Source organism: Crocodylus siamensis, chromosome 12 (assembly GCF_052110815.1).
Source record: "Crocodylus siamensis isolate JL-2025a chromosome 12, ASM5211081v1, whole genome shotgun sequence".
In the NCBI taxonomy this organism is placed as follows: Eukaryota; Metazoa; Chordata; order Crocodylia; family Crocodylidae; genus Crocodylus; species Crocodylus siamensis.
The window spans coordinates 48790124-48809080 of record NC_143406.1 but is presented as its reverse complement, the minus strand read 5'-3'; the positions used below and the strand labels follow the sequence as shown (position 1 = coordinate 48809080).

At 54.3% G+C, this 18957-nt stretch overlaps 2 protein-coding genes across 6 annotated transcripts in view; one reads left to right on the top strand and one right to left on the bottom strand.

Annotated features, from left to right (window-relative positions):
- The window catches only part of PKD1 (polycystin 1, transient receptor potential channel interacting), a 104900-nt gene extending 92384 nt beyond the window's left edge, over positions 1 to 12516 (top strand). The window contains exons 36-46 of the mRNA XM_090024723.1: positions 1230 to 1432; positions 2300 to 2494; positions 3199 to 3338; positions 3892 to 4019; positions 4510 to 4684; positions 5048 to 5173; positions 5503 to 5677; positions 5950 to 6237; positions 6387 to 6521; positions 6685 to 6999; positions 7288 to 12516. Coding sequence (XP_089880849.1) covers positions 1230 to 1432; positions 2300 to 2494; positions 3199 to 3338; positions 3892 to 4019; positions 4510 to 4684; positions 5048 to 5173; positions 5503 to 5677; positions 5950 to 6237; positions 6387 to 6521; positions 6685 to 6999; positions 7288 to 7872 — 2465 coding nt within the window. The 3' untranslated portion in view covers positions 7873 to 12516. The remainder of the gene's footprint in view (positions 1 to 1229; positions 1433 to 2299; positions 2495 to 3198; positions 3339 to 3891; positions 4020 to 4509; positions 4685 to 5047; positions 5174 to 5502; positions 5678 to 5949; positions 6238 to 6386; positions 6522 to 6684; positions 7000 to 7287) is intronic.
- Positions 12517 to 13140: 624 nt separating this feature from the next.
- TSC2 (TSC complex subunit 2) overlaps positions 13141 to 18957 on the bottom strand; it is a 36620-nt gene continuing 30803 nt past the window's right edge. For all 5 annotated transcript variants that reach the window (XM_090024724.1, XM_090024725.1, XM_090024726.1 and 2 more), the window contains 7 exons: positions 18678 to 18764; positions 17973 to 18159; positions 16787 to 16926; positions 16476 to 16554; positions 15528 to 15619; positions 15169 to 15267; positions 13141 to 14787 (listed from right to left, as the gene is read on the bottom strand). In XM_090024724.1, the coding sequence (XP_089880850.1) occupies positions 14620 to 14787; positions 15169 to 15267; positions 15528 to 15619; positions 16476 to 16554; positions 16787 to 16926; positions 17973 to 18159; positions 18678 to 18764 (852 nt within the window). In that variant the 3' untranslated portion in view covers positions 13141 to 14619. The remainder of the gene's footprint in view (positions 14788 to 15168; positions 15268 to 15527; positions 15620 to 16475; positions 16555 to 16786; positions 16927 to 17972; positions 18160 to 18677; positions 18765 to 18957) is intronic.

Here is an 18957-nt window from a genome sequence, read left to right as displayed (position 1 = left end):
CTCTCGGCTGCGAACGGCCAGCACGGCGGGTGTCCTCCCTGCAGCCGGTGAGGGAGAAATCCTGCAGCCAGAAAGGACAGGAAGGGCAGGTAGACAGACATGCAGGTGGCCAAGGGCAGAGAGGGACACACGGGGTATATCCCCATCTTCTACCATTTCATGCTCACGTCTCTTTTCATCCCTGGATCCCATCCAAATCCTCCATAACCTTCCCAGCTGAAGCCCTAGCACAGCACGTCTTGCTCCAACACATTGCAACAAGCCAGCCCCTCGCTGTTCCTACCCTGGTTCCAGGATAGTTTCATAGTTTCTAGGATCGGAAGGGACCTGAGTAGATCACCTAGTCCGACCCCTGCCATGGCAGGAAGGAGTACTGGGGTCAAACGACCCCAGCAAGGTGTTCATCTAGCTTATTGGTCCAGCCCCCGTAAGGCTGGAAACACAATTGCCCACGAGATGAAAGAAAATTCACATGAAAAATGGAAGCTCAAGGCAGTAGATGAGGAAAAGGGAGAGGAAGGGAGGCTTCCTGCTGTGATGTGCAAGACAGGGAAGCCACCTGCCCTGTGGGACTCTCCCAGTTGTCATGAAATGCTGCTGAATCCTTGTGTCTGCAGCAAGGGCCCAGTCACCTGGGGATGTGCCCAGCACCCTTCCCATCACAGCTGCTCTTCTCAAGCTGGCTTACAGTGGAAAAGAGCATAGAGCTGTCACCCACAGAGCCCAGCAGCTTATCTTGCTCACTGCACTACCAGCCTGTTTGTTTGGCACGGTTATTTAATCCCAAGGGTTGGAGGGGAAGGATCCGTGCCACCCCATCCTGGAGATCTCAGCAGCAGGCAGGAAAGGCCAAGGTTCCTGGGGACATAGCATTTTGATGCTTGACAGCTAGGCAGGTCCTCCACGCTGCCCAAGTGGACAGGGCCACCTAGGCTTGGAGTGACACCCACAGCACTGTCAGTCTGGGACTTCAGTTAGATTTGACCCAGGGTCTTGGGCAGACAAGCCCCCCTCCTGTGTGTACACACACACACACACACACAAAGGGCACTTTGCAATCTGGTGATGCCGCCTCACCCGGGGAGAGCTGCATTTGAGCAATGACTATAATATAGGCACATGCACTGCTAGAGCTAGTGGGAGATGTGCTGGACTGCTGCTGCCTGCTCAGGTGTCTGGGGTGCCCGGGGGGCCTGTTCTCTGCTGGTCACGTGCTTTGCTCCCTGCAGCCACAGACCTCACGTTCCAGAAGCGCCTGCTGCCCTCCTGGTGCTCGTACCTGGCTCACGCCATCAGCCTCCTCCTTGTCGCTGCCTGCTTCGGGGTCTCTGCATGGATCGGCTTGGGCTTCACCTCCAGCGTGGCTCTCATGTGGCTCATCTCAGGGATATTCAGCTTCCTGGCCTCCTTCTTGATCTGGGAACCTCTCAAGGTGAGAGCGGAGAGGGAAAGCATGTGTGCATGCGTATGTTGCTCCTTCCCCACCTCTCTCGAAAGGCTGAATGTCGAGGGACTGTCGGTACCCACCCCTCAAGGCTAGACAGGAACCTAGGGCTGTGCGTGTGCCTGTCTGCATGTATTGCATTGCACACATCTTCCATGATGAAGGAGGACACTACATTGCACTGCGCACTGCATTGCATGCTTCCTCCATCTGTTGCCTCTTTAGTAAATGGGGTGGGACCCAGCTCCTGCCCCATCTATCTAATCGCTCCCTCGATGCCACCGGGGTGGCTCTGACCTTATCTTCTGCTTGTCCTTTCTCCTGTAGCAGTGACTCTCAACCAGGATGTCACAGTACTCTGGGTTGCCTTGAGATTTTTTTGAGGGTGCCCCCAGGTGCCACACAGTTAGGTATGCAGGCAGGATTCATGAGATAAACTGAAAGGTTTCAAATAGGCATCCAGGGTCTTCAGAGCATTTGGACCTGCTGGGGTCTTTCTGAGGACTTTGCAACTGCTCTGTTCTGTTCCTGCAGTGGAAAACTAAGAGCCGGGGTGCCTTGAGTCTACAGTGGTGGAGAACCACCCATTTAGAGGCTTGTCCTTTGGATTAGTCCACCCACCTCAAGGCCGAGCTGAGCTTCAGTGCTTGCGGAGGTCTGTGGGTGCAGAGGTGCAAGGGTCCAAGCCAAGTGGATTCCCCTTCCTCTGCTAAAGCCTTGAAAAGATGGGAAAACAGCTCAGACTCCCACCCACTGGGGGGGGAGGGAAGTGGGGGGATCACCAGAGCCCCCCCCCGTCCTGAGGCCGGACCAGCGACACCAAAGATGGCTAACGGGCTGTGTCCTCCGTGGCAGGTGCTGGTGGAAGCCCTCTACTTCTCGCTGGTTGCCAAGCGCCTGCACCCGGAGGAGGACGACACCTTGGTGGAGAACCCGTTTGTGGAACACGTCTCGGAGAAGATCAACAAGGTGAGGCCTCCTCAGGGCTTTGCCCTTTTCCAGGCTAAGGAGGAGGCCAGGAAGGTCAAGCTGCTGCACAAGATGCTGAAGGTAAGAGCTGGCGAGGCTGGCCATCTGCTGACCCCCCATGCAGCCCAGGGCTGGCTCCCAACAAGTCCCAGACACTCCCTGCACCATGCTGGGCTCCAGGGCACCCCCAGAGCCCCTGTGCTGGGCTCCAGGGCACGCCCAGAGCCCCTGTGCTGGGCTCCAGGGCACGCCCAGAGCCCACCCAAGGACCTCCGTGAAGTGCTGCGGAGGAGATGGGAGTGCTCCCTCCTCGCTGCGGAGAACAGCTGCTGCAGACGGGTGCTGGGGAGCGCCTCACAGACCTGGCCGCTTTCCCCCTCCCAGCTCGATGTCCAGATGCTCCAGAAAGGGCTGCCCATTCGGTGCGAACCCATGGGTGCTAGTCCCCTGGCTTTAAAAGAAAGGAAAGGAAATTATTTTTGGCAGAGCAATGTTGCTTTGAAGAGCAGCACCCCTAATAAAGGAGAGGCTGCTCTGGCTGACGTAAGGAAGCCAGGGGTGGGTGCTGCGCTATCTGTAGCAGCTCCTGCATGCATGGCCTGGCTTCGTTGAGAAGCTGCTTCCCAACGGGAGGAAGACCCATGGGCAGGGCCCGATCCGGCTGCACTGGAGCCAAGGAGGGGTCCTGCCACTGTCACCCCATGGGAACAGGACCTGGGCCAGCCTAGTCGGGGGAAGGCTGTACCCACGCTGTCCAGCTTGACCCCCGCACCTCTGCTCCCCAGAACTTCCTCATCTACATGCTCTTCCTGCTGGTGAACCTGCTCACCAGCTACGGCGATGCGTCCCGCAACAGCCAGGCCTTTCTGCTGCAGAGCTCCATCAAGCAGCAGCTGGGCAGCGAGGACTTTCTCTGCATTAAGAGGTAACAGTGGCGCACGGTGCGGACTGTGTCCCATGCAGCCTCGGGCAGGGATTTAATGCTGGATGTCGCCGAGCAGACTTCTCCCCCTGGGCTGTCCTGAACTGGACGTTTCAGGGCAGGAGGATGTTCCCCAGCTCCTTCGCCTCGAAGGGGAAGGGCTCTGCCATGGCCCACGTCACACTGCCAGACACAGACTGTCCCTTCTCCCATATCCTGGATGCCTTTTTATTCATCTCCTGTTGTCAGACCTACAGGGGGGTCCAGCGGGTCCTTTCCTTGGTGAACATCCATGAAACAGGCCTGACAGGGTCCAGCCAGCACCGTCTGGGCTGACTCGCCCCCCTTGGGCCTTTGCCCCCCTGATAAGCAGTCCTGTGACTTCGGTGATAACTCTCAGCTCTGCTCAGAGGCTGCAGAGATCACCTCTCCAGCACTCGTTCCTTTTGCATGGGCATCGGCTCTTCTGAGCAGGCATGCCAGGCTGCAGGGTGACACCGCGTGTTGCATCTATCCTGTGGGTTTTTCCTCCTTGTTCCCATCCCCGTGTGTGCAGGTCGGACGAGTTCTGGATCTGGATGTCCCAGGTGCTGTTGCCGTATCTCTACAGCAGCCAGTCGGGCCGGGAGAGCTACAGCCTGACGCTGGGGGTGCCGCGGCTGCGCCAGCTCCGCCTGCAGGAAGGTACATGGGGACGAGCCCCATCCACGCTGTCCCATCTCCTGCCCCACATAATGCGTGCTGTGGCACAGGGACATCTGAAACTGGACAAGGAGGCTTTTCTGGTTGGGTCCCACTGCCTGGTGCTGTCATTTTGGGGGGGCCAATGCCCCTATTCATTTGGGGAGAGCAATGCCCTGGCACCCCTAGATAAATGACATCTCCCGTCTCTGAGCGTCCCAGACTTCCTCCCAGCTCGTGGCTTCAGAGGCTGCTGTAGCAGGTCCTTCCTGACGAGCCACAGGGCCCCGAAGATGGGGCTCGCCCTGGCAGTCTAGCAAGGGATTTTGCATTCATAAATGCTGGTAAAGGGTTAAGTGGCGAGGATGGGAGCAGAAGGTGGGTTTGACTCGAGGAAGATGATGGGGAAGGAACCGCCATCACCACCACGTGGCGGGGTGGCTGTCTCGGGTCGTGCCAAGCCCCAGGTTCACGCTGCACTGGTCTCTTCCAGACAAATGCCTGGACCCCATTCAGGAGTTCCTCAGTGGCACAGACGCAGCAGCGGTGAGGAAGAGATGCCTGTACTACTCCAGCAGCTTCGATGCCAGCGATCACACTGTGGGCTGGGACAGCAGGCTTGGAAACCTGACAGCCACATGGTCCTACTCACCGCCCGACCTGGCCGGGTAAAGGGCAGGGAAACACCGTGTTTGCTCTGTCCACAAAGTGCACCCCATGGGCGGGTTCTTGCAGGCAATTTGGGGGGATCCCTTGGTCTCCAGCTGTCACGTCAGCCAAGCCAGGCACTGTCCCTCAACTCCAGCTGAGAGTTAGTGGTGTGCAAAGCCTAGAGCTTTTGTAACTCTTGGTGTGACTTAGGAGCCAGCGGAGCCCAGCTCTGCAGGGAGATGGGGGTGAGGGGCTTAGCCCTCGAGTGCTGGATCAGGGTTTGCTCTTGCACAGATGTCAGGGGCTGCTCCTGTCCAGGGGGTCGAGCTATCTGGCAGCCCTCCCTGCAAACTCACTGCTTGGCCACCCTTCCCTCACAGGGTCTGGTACTGGGGCTACTTCTCTGTCTACGACAGTGGAGGTTACACCCAGGAGCTGGGCACCACCTTGGAGGACAGCAGAGCCCACCTGGACTTTCTTCAGCACCACGGCTGGATCGACAACATGTAAGCCACGCTCTGGGGGCACCGCACAGCCAGCACGTGGGGTGCATGGTGGCCGGGGCTGGCAGGGGAGAGCCTGGAGCTGTCTGCAGGGGTCAGATGAGGGAAAGGGGAAGGAGGAGCCTTACGCTGAGACTCCCCTCTCAAGCCAACCCACCCATCCAGCCCCAGGAGGAAGGTACTGCTCCAGGCTGAACTAGAAAAGCATCGTCCTAAGCAAGACACATGCAAGGCCTGGGCTGCTCTAGCAGCTCCCAGGACCCTATGAACGTGGGGGCACCGAAGACGGAGCCCACGCTTGTCCCTGTGCCCTGACCCCTCTGCTCTCCCAGGAGCCGAGCGGTCTTTGTGGAGCTGACGCAGTACAACCCTGGTGTGGACCTGCACGCGGCCATCACCCTGCGGCTGGAGTTCCCCGTGGCAGGGCACGCGGTGGCGGCCATCAGCATCCAGCCCTTCCCGCTGCGGCGGCTTAGTGGGGGAGTCACACTGCAGCTCATCATGATGGTCAGTCCAGTGCTGGGGATCACTGGGGGATGGAGCAAGAGGATGAGCCTTGCATTGCTTTCCGCTCTCCCGTTTGCCTGGGAGCTCAGCGCAGTCCCAGGAGGGAGGGAGGGGTGCCAAGCACCAGCAGCAGGAGAAGGGCGCGGGCTGCAAGGCCGTGGCACGTGCAGGCAGATCATCCTGCTCCGGGCTGCTACGTGGGGAGGTCTCTGGTGGCCTGCGCGCTTCCTGAAAGCGGCCTCGCCCCCAGCGCCTCCCTCTCCCCTGCCTAGGTCTTCCTCATGATGTTTGTCGTGTACTTCGTGGTCTCCGAGTCCCTGGCCATCAAGAAGGAAGGCCGGGCTTACTTCGTCCGGCTGGGGAGCTACGCCCAGTGGCTGCTCATCCTGCTGACCACCTGCTCCGTGGTGGTGCACCTGAGCCAGGCCACCATCGCTGACCAGCAATGGGCCAAGTACCTGAAGAACCGCAGGGGCTTCACCAGCTTCTACCAGGTGGCCTTTCTCAACAGCGTCTTCAGCAGCCTGGCCGCCTCCCTCCTCTTCCTGCTGACGATCAAGGTAAGGCTGCCAGCTCGGTCTGGCAACAGGCACGTCCCGCTGTCGTGGCGCTGGTAACAGAAGTAGCAGCAGAATCCTAGAGCGGGGAAGTGTGAGGCAGTGCAGAGGCTCCCGGGTGTACAAACCGCACTCCTCTCGCTCGCCCGCAGGCCGCTCAGCAGCTGCGCTTCGTGCGGCAGTGGTCCATATTTGGCAAGACGCTGCAGAAGTCCGCGAAGGAGCTGGCCGCAGCAGGGCTGGCGTTTGGCATCCTCGCCCTGGCGTACGCCCAGCTCGGCTTCCTGGTAAGCATCATGCGTTGCCTCAGCGAGGACAGGAGGTGCCCCAAAGCCAGGCACTCCTGGTCCCCCACTGGCATCCTCAGCCAGGGTCCTGGAAGGCAGGTGCCTCCAGGCCGACCCCCAGGGACAGCCCCCATCTCACTGCCTGCCGCCCGTTCCCTCGCAGCTCTTCTCCTCCTGCTCCGAGTCCTTCCGCAGCTTTGGCAGCAGCCTCCTGCTCCTCTTTGCCCTGGTTCGGGGGAGCGCGACCCTGTGTCCCAGCCTGCCCGAGCCCTCGGGCTGGTACGGCTTGTTCTGCGCCAGCTACGTGGTGCTGGAACTGTGGGTGATGCTGCGGCTCTTCGCCGCCGTGCTCCTCCACCACTACCGGCAGATGCACTTCGAGCTGTACCGGCCGGCCTTCGAGCCGCAGGACTACGAGATGGTGGAGCTCTTCGTCCGCAGGCTCAAGATGTGGATGGGCTTCAGCAAAGCCAAGGAAGTGAGTGCGGCTCGCCCGGACTCCCCTTCCCCCTGCGGGCATGGTGCAAGGGTGCTCGGGGGTTTTCTGGGAGGGGCTGGGGCAGGCCCGGAGATGGCCAGCTTCTCTCTGCGGGGTTGCCCAGCCTGGGATTTAGCACATAGGACCGCCTGCCACCAGGACGAGGGCGCGTGACCCTCTGCCAGGCTGGCCAGGGTCTCAGGTAGCACCCACCCCCCAGCTCCATCCCCGGTGCAGGGAGGCGAGGGTCTGCACGGGCCGGCTGCAACCACCCGCTTTTCCTTCCAGTTCCGACACAAGGTGCGATTCGAGGGGATGGAGCCACTGCCCTCGCGCTCCTCCAGCGACTCCAAGTCCTTCCGGGGCCCGACCCCCAGCGCCGCCTCGGACAGCTCTCGGGCCTCCACCTCCTCCAGCCAGCTGGACGGGCTCAGCCTGGTGCTGAGCGCCAGGGACAGCTTGGAGGTGGACGCTGACCTCCGGCGCCTCCTTTCCCTCTTCGAGATGCTGCTGGCCCAGTTCGACCGCGTGAACCAGGTGACGGAGGACGTGTACCACATCGAGCACCAGCTGGAGGGCACGCAGAGCCGCCGGGCCAGGACGCGGCGCCTGTGCAGGGCCCAGGCTCTCCCACGCACCCCCGGCTGCAGCGGGCTGGAGCAGGGCGAGAACGCTTCAGGCATGGATTTCCCGCTGCCCTCCCGGTCCCCAGGCGCCCTGCAGGACAGCCCGGGCGCCGTGCCCGGCCGGCTTGTTCGAGCCAGCCGGGGCATTGGCCTGGTATCCCCACACAAAGGCTACGGCACCCTGGCGCCAGCTGTGAAGAAGAGGCCCCTCCGGGCAAAGAACAAAGTCCACCCCAGCGTGAAGTAACAGGAGACCATGCAGCATCGCCGAGGGGACACGTCACGGTGCTGCCTGGTGGAGGGCAGGGAGATCCTCGCGGTGCGGAGAACCGCCAGCTTTTGGGGTCCGAGCCTGGACCCTCGGGAGACCGGCACCGTAGGGGAGCCCAACACGCCCTGCCTGAGCTCAGCACCAGCTTGCAGTGCGAGGATTGGGGCACGCGGGTACTGCCACAGGGCATCGTCCGGCCAGGCAGCTTTGAGCACACGGTTTCCTGCTTCCCGAGCGACGGCGTCCTTGGAGAACGTCCTCAACGGGTCCCGTCTTCGCCCAGACACGGCGCGAGCGGCTGCGAGGCTCTCGCTTCCTTGCAGCCAGCACCGAGCAGAGCAGAGAAGAGCTCCAGTTCGGAGCACAGGTTTCTGAACCGCAAACAAAGTGTGTGGATTCAACCCGAGGCAGGCCGATTATTTTTAAGATGCTTTACCAAGAATTGGTGCCAGGGCCGGCTCCAGGGGACTTCCCGTTCTCAACTGGCTGTGCCAAAGTGGGGCGAGAGGAGTCGCGCCCCCTGCTACGTTTAAACATTTGTTGTTGTTTTTTTTGTTTTTTTACTGACTTCTGGATTTCCCAGACCAGACACACAGTGGAGGAAAGCTACCAGTTTCCAAGAAGATATTTAATCCCACTTTATATGCATAGACAGTATTTAACATCAGCATCATCACTTAACTTCCAGTATCGGCTGAATTTATCCTCCAGAAATTCATATTACTTGTATTTAATGACATTTGATATTAAAAAAAAAAAAAAAAAGAGGGGAAAAAAAAGCTGAATTCCAACAAAATCCACATTAAGCTGCCGCCCATAGAAGCCAGCCTGTTGTGGAGGTGGTAACAGCACCAGCTCAACCAGGGGACACCTCAGGGGACTCGTTCGATCAGTCTCTTAGCGAGACGGGTACCGGAGCGCTGGCTTCGCTGCGGTCACCCTGCCCGCCGGTGTCCCCCGCGCCTGGCGGCTGGGCTGGGGGGCATGTTGCGTCGATGGCTTGGTTTGGTCATTGAAGGAATGTATCGACATAAGTATATGTATTTTTTTGGTTTACTTTTTCGTATGTACTGCCCAGCACTTTAAACAATGCTTTCCTTGGCTGACGACACACGTGACCTTAACAAGAACGGGATAATATATCATGAAAGCAGTATTTTTTTTTAAATCATAAGCTAAACGAGCAAACGGTGATGTGAACACAGCCCTCTGTCCTCCGCCCCGCAGCTAAAACAATCTCTGCCCAGCACTGGGTGCCAAGCCCAGACCCTGCCTTAACAAGGAGGCCAGGAGGACCCATTCAGCAACCAGGCGCGCGAGGGGAAGGCAGAAGCTCCTCTCCGGTGGAAAGCAAGCACAATTTGCTTGACCGTCTGTCTCCGTCTGAGATGGGACGACGTTCGGGTTCCCTATTCCGACTCTCTCCCACCCCTCCAGCTTAAACCGCAGGCCGCGGCGTAGAGCAGCAGCTGGGCTCTGCTTCCTGCGTCGCGCAGGCAGCTCCTACCAGGACCAGGCACCACCCACGTGTCAGTCCTGGCCAGCCCCATCCTTCCCCCAAATTCTTCCCAGCTGTGCCAAGTGGTGCAGAACATCAGCAAAACTTCCCCGGCAGAGACCACCCCCGGGCCCTGCGTTCACGTCCCCGCTGCTGTTTGGCCTTATGTATTATTGTAAGTAATTTATACGGGGTTTTTAAATGTATATATTTTTGTATGTTTGCTATATTTTCATAGCATCGGTACCGTGTTTGAAACCTGTAGATAGGAGACAGAACACTATTGTCAGAGTTATTTAAAGGATGTATGAAGTGCTTCTTCCGGGAATGTTCGTTGTATATAAAGTATTAGGTGTCCGAACACGTGGGGTGCGCGTGCTCTCGGCCACGCGAGGCTCAGGCCAGTCCGGCACTAGGTCCGGCCCTACAGCTGGAGCCCAGGGGCGGTGGGATCTCACGATGCACTTAGCTGGTCTTTTCCCCAGACCCTGCTCGATGCTCCCGAAATGCACCAGTGCTCTACAGGAGCCCTTAGAAAGGAAAGGCCGATTGCAGCAGGCGACGTTCTCAATGGTACAGGTGGCGCCTCGGACTCGGCCGCGTCTCGCTTCTCCAGGTGCATCTGTTGGGACGCCGGTGGATCGCGCCAGAGCTCCCCCACCCAGAGGAGAACACCCACAGCAGGGGAATTGCACGCTCCTTTCCAGCCAAGCACTTTTAGGGGCTAGAGAGAGGGGCTTCCCTCCCAGGACGCTTCCAGAGCAGTTTGCTCTTATCACCTCTTTGCACTTTATTCTCAGTAACCAGCTCCTGACGCTTTGTGCTTTGTGCTGGGTGTCCGATGCCTTGCAGGTCAAGCCACAGCCATCAGGTGACACCCAGGCTCTCTCTTCCCTTGCTCTGTTCTTCCCTCTCCGCAGAAACACAAACCCAGCAAGCGCGGGTGTTCACGAGCAGCCAAGACCTGAAGTTTGTCCTTGTTGCGCAGACAGCAGGATCCAGCAAGAGGTTTTGGAAGGCGCTGGTGGGGGGCAAGCCTCAGTGTTATGATGAGGATGAGGGTGGCTATCTTTAGCCAAAAGGCTACGTTGAATTAATGTGAAGTATGGACGTAGGTGGAGCGCAGACAGGAGGAAGTGGAAGTAGTTGCCACAGGCTCTCTTCACAGAGCCAACGGCAGAAGCGACATACTTGGGATTTCAGAGGTGGCAGGTGGAGAGGGACAGAGTCCAGCTGGAAAGGCAGGGTGGGAGCATGTCACGGGCAGAAGAGGCACAAGCAGGCCGTAGAGCCTCGCAGTGCATCCCGCAGAGGCCAGCTGGCTTCCAAGCAGGGTTTCACTACAGAACAGACCCTGTCGTGCTACAGCCCAACTGCATCAGCTCCGGGACTCCTTACAACAGCCCCAACCTGATGCTGCAAGTGTGACGTGTCCTCTTGCTTCTACTGCAACCCTTCAACCCCTCTGTGCCCTGCAAGCTCTCGGTTACAGCCCCCCTAACCCCCATCCCCAACCTCTGCCAGCTGGACCACCCTTCTTCCCACTGGGAAGGTAGCGAGACTGGAAGATAGCGGGTTTGGCTGACAGCTTAAGGGAAAGACGATGGTTAAAGCCAGGCCTGTCTCCCACATTGCTAATGGTAACGTGTGCAGCCCAGAGGCCACCGCTTGGAAAGGTCAAGCCGGACGGGATGCAGTGACAGCCACCCTCGCTGCTTGTAAACAGTCGTGGCCACTATGGCACCAAGACGGCTGACACCACTTCCCACACAGATTAAAGCAATTACCCGCCAGATGGGGCAACACTTAGGGAGGGATCCCATCCCTGCTCAGAGAATGGGTCTATCTGGGCTGGCCAAATACAGTGGCACAGTTGTATTAAAATAGCGCAGAGGGCAGGGATTTACACTTGAGAGTTAAAAGTAGTACTGTAGGGTGAATAACGAGTCCCAGAAATAAAGGCCTGTCAGCCAGCAGTATCACCAAGATTACAGGGACCGGGTGCCATGGCAGACTGTCCCATGTGCTTGCTAATGGCCAGTCTCGTGGAAGCTGTGAGCGCTAGAAGGCAAAATTAAGAAGTTTTCTTCAAGGCTCAGCCTCTCAAGGCTCATTACAATAGGTTACACCTCCCCGAACCCCGCCCTCAAAAGCCTTGAATGGGGTCATTTAAGTGGAAGTTATTAGTGTGGTCACTATAGGGAGCAGAAAGTCCCGTAGGTCAGGCCATGGTGAACTGAAAGCCAGAGGGATTAGCATGTCCTTTCATAAGCTAATACAGGTGACGGAAGAGTTCGAGCCAGGATGCTGCCAAATGCAGAGAGTCAGGGATTTGTCGTTTCTCCAAGTTCGGATGTAAAGGGAGCTTGTTAGCAAGCATGCTCTGTAGGCGTGCGTGCATGCGGGTGTGTGTGTGTGTGTACGCATGTCTCGGTGTGCAGGGGTTGCCAAGTGCTTCTAACTGAAGAGGAGCACAGATGGGATAAGACAACTGCTCTGCCTGCCTTCAAGCCACATCTACAGAGCAGCTCTAGAGCCCACCAGTCACTTAAGCAAACGCCAGATGCTTCAGCGTGTGCCCGGCGGGTCGGTCCTACAGCTTCCAAAGCCATCCTAGTTCTCATAGCAACACTTAATTAATTGTGCAAAGCCATCAGCCTCATGCTCACAGACAGGGTCCTCCAAGTGCCACAACTAAGGCACCTAATACGCGAGAACTGAGCTTAGCTGCAGCCTGAACTATTAGTCACAAGATCATACTCCTTGTCAGCAGCATAAAAACTTGACTTGTATCCCAAACTGATACATACTCTTGAATGTATATTTTGTGCTATAGTCACCAAAAGATGGTTTCTTATTTATTGCCTTAAGTCTCACAATGATGCAACAGTATCAAGCTGCTTAATAAAGAACCCTATCAGCTAGTTAAGGAGGGTGGGAATGGGATGGGAAATTTATATAATGCTTTTTTTTTTTTTAGCATTGGATTGTCTGGACCAACACGTCCAGTGTTGCCTTCTGGTCACTGTTACGTTTTGCAAACAAAGAATATCTTATTTTGTAACTGTGGGAACGTTTCTTACAAGTGACAAAGTCCAATAAAAAAAATTGTGGACTGCTAAGCATTTGTTCTCCTGTGCTTCTGTGAGCAGTCGGCACCCCCCTCAAGCAGTCAGGGTCTAAGGCATGACTGTCTGAAAGATGCATGCAAAAGCTCTGCTTTAGGATGACCCTGTATTCAACGTGTCTGTCCAGTAAACACCTCTAACACTAATGCAGAATGTGTCCCAAATAAAAGCGGGATGACGGATACCTGCTTGCAGCGGAGTTTGCTTGACACAGGGGTTAGAAACAAAGGCCACGTGACTTCACGTGTGTTATATGGAGTTGTGGCGTGTGCTTGAAGGCCACTGCCCATTTTAACGTTGCCTCTAGGTCACCATTCAAGTCGGGCCCCTCCCACAACACTTCAGAGAAAGAAGTCGATGTTTCCACAATGGCCTGCCTTTCGCAGCCAACAAGAGGTGCCAAACAGGACTGTTTCGGTCTAGTGATCCCTCCGCGTAAGGGGAGGGCTGCCCATGATTGTGCCCTGCTGTTGTCTACCGTTCTTTGTGCCAACTTCCCATGTGTTTTGTTAGGCCTATCCCACAGGTCCAAGAGCAAGAAGAGGGAACTGCATCGCATCGCTGACAAAGCAGCTGACTGATCCGATGCAAGAAGCCACCCGTGTGCTGAGCCCAGTCTCCATACAAATACCTTTATTTCATTTACGATCTATAACCACTCGGAACAGGACTCACATGAGAGGCGCCGAGCAATCCTGGATTGCTTGGTAGCTCCCCTCCTTCCTTCTTCCCTACCCCTCAAGGAACTCCAACATAGCTAGGTTGACCTTCGGTACCATTTACCAGTTCTCCGGTCTCTGAAAGGTATTCAATCATTCAGTTCACTAGCAAAAACCATGAGCCGGTCATAGGATATAGTTTCTCCCATGACTAATGTAGTGTCTGATGCCCTTCTCTTACCACAGGAAGGACAACCCAATTCCAGGCCTTTCTTGCGCACATCTGCGTTAGAAAGCTCCTTACAAAACATCCCAGCTGCCGAGTTCCAGCTGAGAGGCTGCGGCTGTGCGACATGTCCAATATGAAAAACATGGTATGAAAGCCATGCAGTTAGCAGGCCTGAGGAAGCCACGGGCTGGAGGAAGGGCTCTAGGTGAGGGTATATCAGAAACCAATTCAGCGTCTTCTGTGCACAGCCAGTCCCCTCATCAGAAAGTACCTTCCAACCAGATAGGCAAAAGAGGGACAAGTTATTCCCCTGCTTTCTTGCTCCATCCTTGGTCACCAGTCCTAGCAGACCACCGGAGGCTTCATCACTGAATCAACAAGGAGCAGCATTCGGCCTCTGGTTAGTTCACGATTTGTAACGATCTCAAATCATCTTTTGAATCCTGGGTTAAAATGGAGTCTTTGTGATGCTCCAGTCCGTTCAGAGCGAGTGATTTCAACTTTACTCGCCTCTCAAAGCCATATATAATTATGGTTTGTTATGAGACAAACAAGAAGGTCTCCCTGGAAACTTAAGGAGATTTTTTTTTTCTTCTTCAACTGGTAATGCGTGAAACCAAATGACCCTACTTGGTGAGAGCCAGGGTAGATTAAGTCTGAGAATGGATGCCACTCTCTTGAGTGCTAAGGGGCCTCCATGCAGGGAGAGGGGCAGCAAGATCTCTAGCACTGAAAGTCTGTGCTTGCAACAAACACACAGTCCATTGTGTCCTGTTTTTAAACTAGACGCATTTTCTGCATGCTCTGACCATGTGATGAACAGAGGACAGCGTCACGCCTTGATGCTTTGCCACTCTTCAGTTTAGAAAACTGGTTCTGAAGCATCCCAGGGAAAAGAGCCCTTGCAAGAAAGCTGCTATCAGAAAGGTCTCCAGACACGGGAAGATGAAATGTCTGGCCTCAGTCCTTTCCAGCACGGGCAGCCGGGGTAGAAAATCCTTACCATATTTGATGGTGGGCAAGACAAAAGGATAGCATCTGCAAATCCAAGTCACATGGCACAGGTCATCACTAGCTCACACTAAAGCAACACGGACACACCTAGCTAACCGAGTCCTGACGGTCTCCTTGGGCAGCAGTCTGTTAGCATGTGGGGTGAAGAGGGTTCATCACCTCGAGTGCCAGACAGCGGACACCGATCAGATGGGGTTACGCAAACTCTGTGAAGTCATCCACGGAGGAAATCAGCCTCTTCCGCTGCCCGGTTTCATAGGTCGGCGGTGAGTCCTGTGGCACATGGGGAGGGGGCTTGGCAGGAGCAGAAGGATGCATCTGCAGAGGGAAGCCGGGTGCCTGGTACTGTGTTTCTTCGCGTAGCTAAAGACAGGTAAAGGGAACAAGTCAAAGAAGTCTTGACAAACTTCCCTTCTTCGTTTCCATTCAGACTGGGCACGTTAACAGACCCAGCTCATATCGTTGCCATTTCAATTTCAATACTCCCAGTCCGGCACGATTCTGCCAGGTGCTGGTGCCCTCCAGTCCCATGGTAGCCAATGAAAACAGAGGGCTCTGTAGTGGCCTGGAAGTATGACCCCCCACTTGTCACTCTTCCTAGACTTTAGTCCTGTGTTTTGGAAGCGTACCCACCCCCCTTCACTCACAGGATTCAGGGAGGAGTTCTCCCCAGATGCCTAACTGCACCTATCCATGTTACACGTGCAATATTTTATGGACAGAAAGGTATAAAGCTTGCATTACCCGGTGTCTCAGCCTCTTGATATGACGAAGCCTAGCAATCCATTTTGATGGGTAGGTGTCTGTAGGGTTGGATCTGCTATGGTGGACCTGGGAAGCCATCTGATTGAAAGAGAAATTTCAGAGCATGCAGTGACCACAGCAAGAAGATTCAAAGCTTGTTTACAGAGTGGAGTTTACCAGTCCTCCAAATTCAACTTGATTTCTAAAGTTCAGATGCTAAAAATCTGATTCACTTGGTTATTCGAGAGAAATAACCATCCCATTAAATTCTTGCACCCAACCACATTAATCTCCTTGTGGGAGATGACAACTGATCCTAGGAAAGGCAACGGCCCTTGGAGAAGCTGGGCAGTACTCACGTTGGCATGCAGGGCCATCTGGCGTGCTACGAACGGCAGGTTCTTGTCCGAGATAATCTTAGCCACGCTTGTGTCCACGAGCCCTTCCATATCTACCATTCAAGGGGAAAGATTTTCACCTCTTGTGAAAGAAAGGTTAAAAAGGCAGAACAGGACAGAACTGGCCGGTATCCTCTCTTCAGAGGTTGGGTTAAATTTAACCTCAGGAGGATTTTCACATCTTAGAGAATCAGAGTTGTGGGGGGAAGTGGAGAGCATTTCCCTCTCCCATCCAATCATCTCCAAGAAGGTCCCCAGAAAGCATCACACCTTTTATTCTAACAGTGCCCACAGATTACTGGCTCCCAAAGCTGACTGCTTCCCATACAAGCCTTTCCCAGAGAGCCTACTCAGTCAATTACCCGCCAAAAGCAGAGGCGGGGGCAGAACATTTCCCAGCGGCACTGCTTCAAAGCAAGACGTTTTATCAGCAAAGTCCAGTGGTGAGAGGGGAGTGAGAGGTACAGCTGGAGAGCAGTCATGGTGGGGGAGCCGGGTGAGGAAGTTCCAGAAATCTGCTCGCATCTTTTTAACTGGAATGGCAACACCCTGGCCACGCCTCTGACGGACGCTCAGAAAAGCACTGGTGACCCCTCAGGTGCCTCTCCAGCTTCCTACAGCCATGTATTGCACCGCTGGGAGGAAACTGGAGGACGACAACCTGCCAGGATGGCGGCCCCTTGAAAGTGTCCCGAGGCCCTGAGACGGAGGCATCCTGCACACCCGCTGGCCACCCAGCCGTTCCCTCAATGAGGAGATGCCCCAGTAGGGAAGCCACAGGGCACAGGCTTTAGAGAATTCCTCATTTTATTCACCTGAGACGTTTAAGGCCATTCTCACGAGGTGAAGGAAGTTGCTGGGCCTAGGGGCATAAATACACTTTAAAACAGACGTCAAGACCTGCCCTACCTTTCCGACACTGGAGTGTCACTAGGTTACAATCATAGTCCAGCGGTGTGATGATAACATGCACAAAGTTGAACTGGCCCTAGCAAGGAAACAGTAAAAAGATCTTCAAAACAGAAGCAGAGATAAGACCACAGGCTTATTTTTACTGGCAGCCAATATTGACTGCACTGGGGTCAACTCACTGGTGTGCCTAAATACCCCGAGGTATTTAGTGATCCCCGGTCACAGTCTAAGCAAGATTCACTTAGAAAAGACTCAAGGTCTTACAAATAGTGCGACAGCTGTTTCTAAGCAGACCCCAGGTTTCCTACCTTGATGGTTCCCAGTTTAAAGTCTTCCCCCGAGTCGTTGTAGATGATGGAAACAAAATCATTCCCAAGGTGCCTCTTCTTGTCGCAGCGATATTTATCCAAATCCTTCGTGGGCATCAAAGTAGCGATGTGAAAAATGGCTGAAAATCAAGCAAACAATGGGTTGGAACAGAAAACAGATGCAACGGAGAGCTTTACTGGAGATACTCCATGTAGACACTGAGACAGGAGGGATCTCCATGGGCTCTGTGGTAGTAATACTCAATGTACTTGTCTAAACACCAGAAGTGACATCAGGGCTGTCACACTGAAGAAAACTGCTTGCTCCCTGAATATGTTTGTTCAGGTTTTTAACAGCCAGATCTTCCTGACTCCCATTCTACCTGCTTTATCACGCCCAGGGGGCATGTCTAAGTGATGCTTCAGCCAATTCTCAGATAAGCAAACTGAAGGAAACTCTGCAGTGCTCGGTCTACTCCAGGAGTTTTCGAGGGCCAAAATATGATCCTGGTATCAGGGAAGTGGGCTCACTAGTTCATGAGCAATCTGATTTATCCCAATACACATCAGGGATGACTGTTAAGTGTTCTAACAAAGACGGGGTAAAACTGGCAACAGGGCAAGGGGTAAGTGATGGGAAAATGTTTTGGGGCAGTCTGAGTGGCCACAACAGCACTAGGAAAGGGAACTGGCTTTTTCAGGGAAAAGTTAAACACCTTAAACATATTGTCTTTCACTGCAGGGGATGCATGGTGCTGTGGCACACTTGGTCACAAGAACAGTATTTCATATTGTTGTCTGAATATACATCTAGAAAGGCTTTGATGTGTTCAGAATTCTTCAAGCTCATCACTATAAAACAACATTTGGTTTGGGGGAATACAACAGCCCATGAAAATAGAACAGGCTTGACAGAAAAAGAGATAAAACCAGGTCTAATTTCCAATAGCGCAGTTTATTTCTAGAGTATGTAGCAGGATATTTTTGCCCAAACACACCTCAGTCCTTCCTGCATACTGTATAAAAGGTTGATGGTAGAACTTGCAAACAAAACCCAGAGAAAACCTTCTTTACCAGTTCCTAAAAGAAGGGATGTGATCTAGGCAGGAGAGCAGCTCTGCTAACTTCTCGTGTGTTAAAGCATCCTTCCTGCACCTAGAAACACCTAACCCTCAAAAAGCCTTACCTTGCATAATGTCATCATGCCAGCAGTAAGTGAACTGCCCGTCCTCCCCGCACACATCCAGACCACCAAGGTAAATTTTATCAGGCTGGCAGTCTTTGAGCTCAATGAGCTTCCCTAAGCCCGTCAGGAACTCCGTGTATCTGTAGGAGCCATGCTCATTCGACAGAATGGCAATTTCATTGTTGGTCTAGGAAAGAACAGGAAGTCTCATGAGGATGCCAGATCACTCCTTCACCCTCTTGATGCTCAAGTGATTCACTTGGCCTAGGAGTGCTTTGAACATGTCCCAAAAGTGGCAAGCAGAGCATAAGCTGAGACTACCCGGGGAGAACAAGAGCTACTTAAGACTCCAAAACATTAACAGGTTTTGGGCTGGGGAAGCCTGGCAGATTCTAGAGCTGCAGGAAAGAAGCATCTCTGCTGTTAAGCATCACCCAAAAAGAGAATATTCTCTCTTTGCTACTAAAGAGCAAAGACCCACAAACGAAGTGAAATGGAAGCAGAAGTCCCGCACTGGCATTAAAGGAAACCTCATAGTTCATGGCACTTTGCCACAGCCTATGCACTGCTGCATAATCTGGGAAAGCTTAAAACAAAATGGAGCCACATTAAGACAGGCAGAAACCCCCAAGTTCCAGTGATGTTTCTGGATTCTCATTAAACTGGTGCTAATTGGGTTATGCATTTGCACATATGAAGACTTGCCTGTCCTTCTCCAACATACAGCACTGCGATCTTGTGGGTATCATAAGAAGGGATTTGATCTAAGAGCTGCACTGATCTTTCAAATGTCTAGAAAGAAGAAACAGTAACTTGTAATTTCTTTGACTGTCACTGATACACAAACCCACTATACGCCTCAATATTATCAACTGAGCAAGAGATTACTGAGGAATAAGTGTCCTGGAGATTGGGAAACATACTCCCCAGGCCATTTTCTTCTTGAAGGAAGGATATCACAGTCCAAAGCTGTAGTTGCCATTGG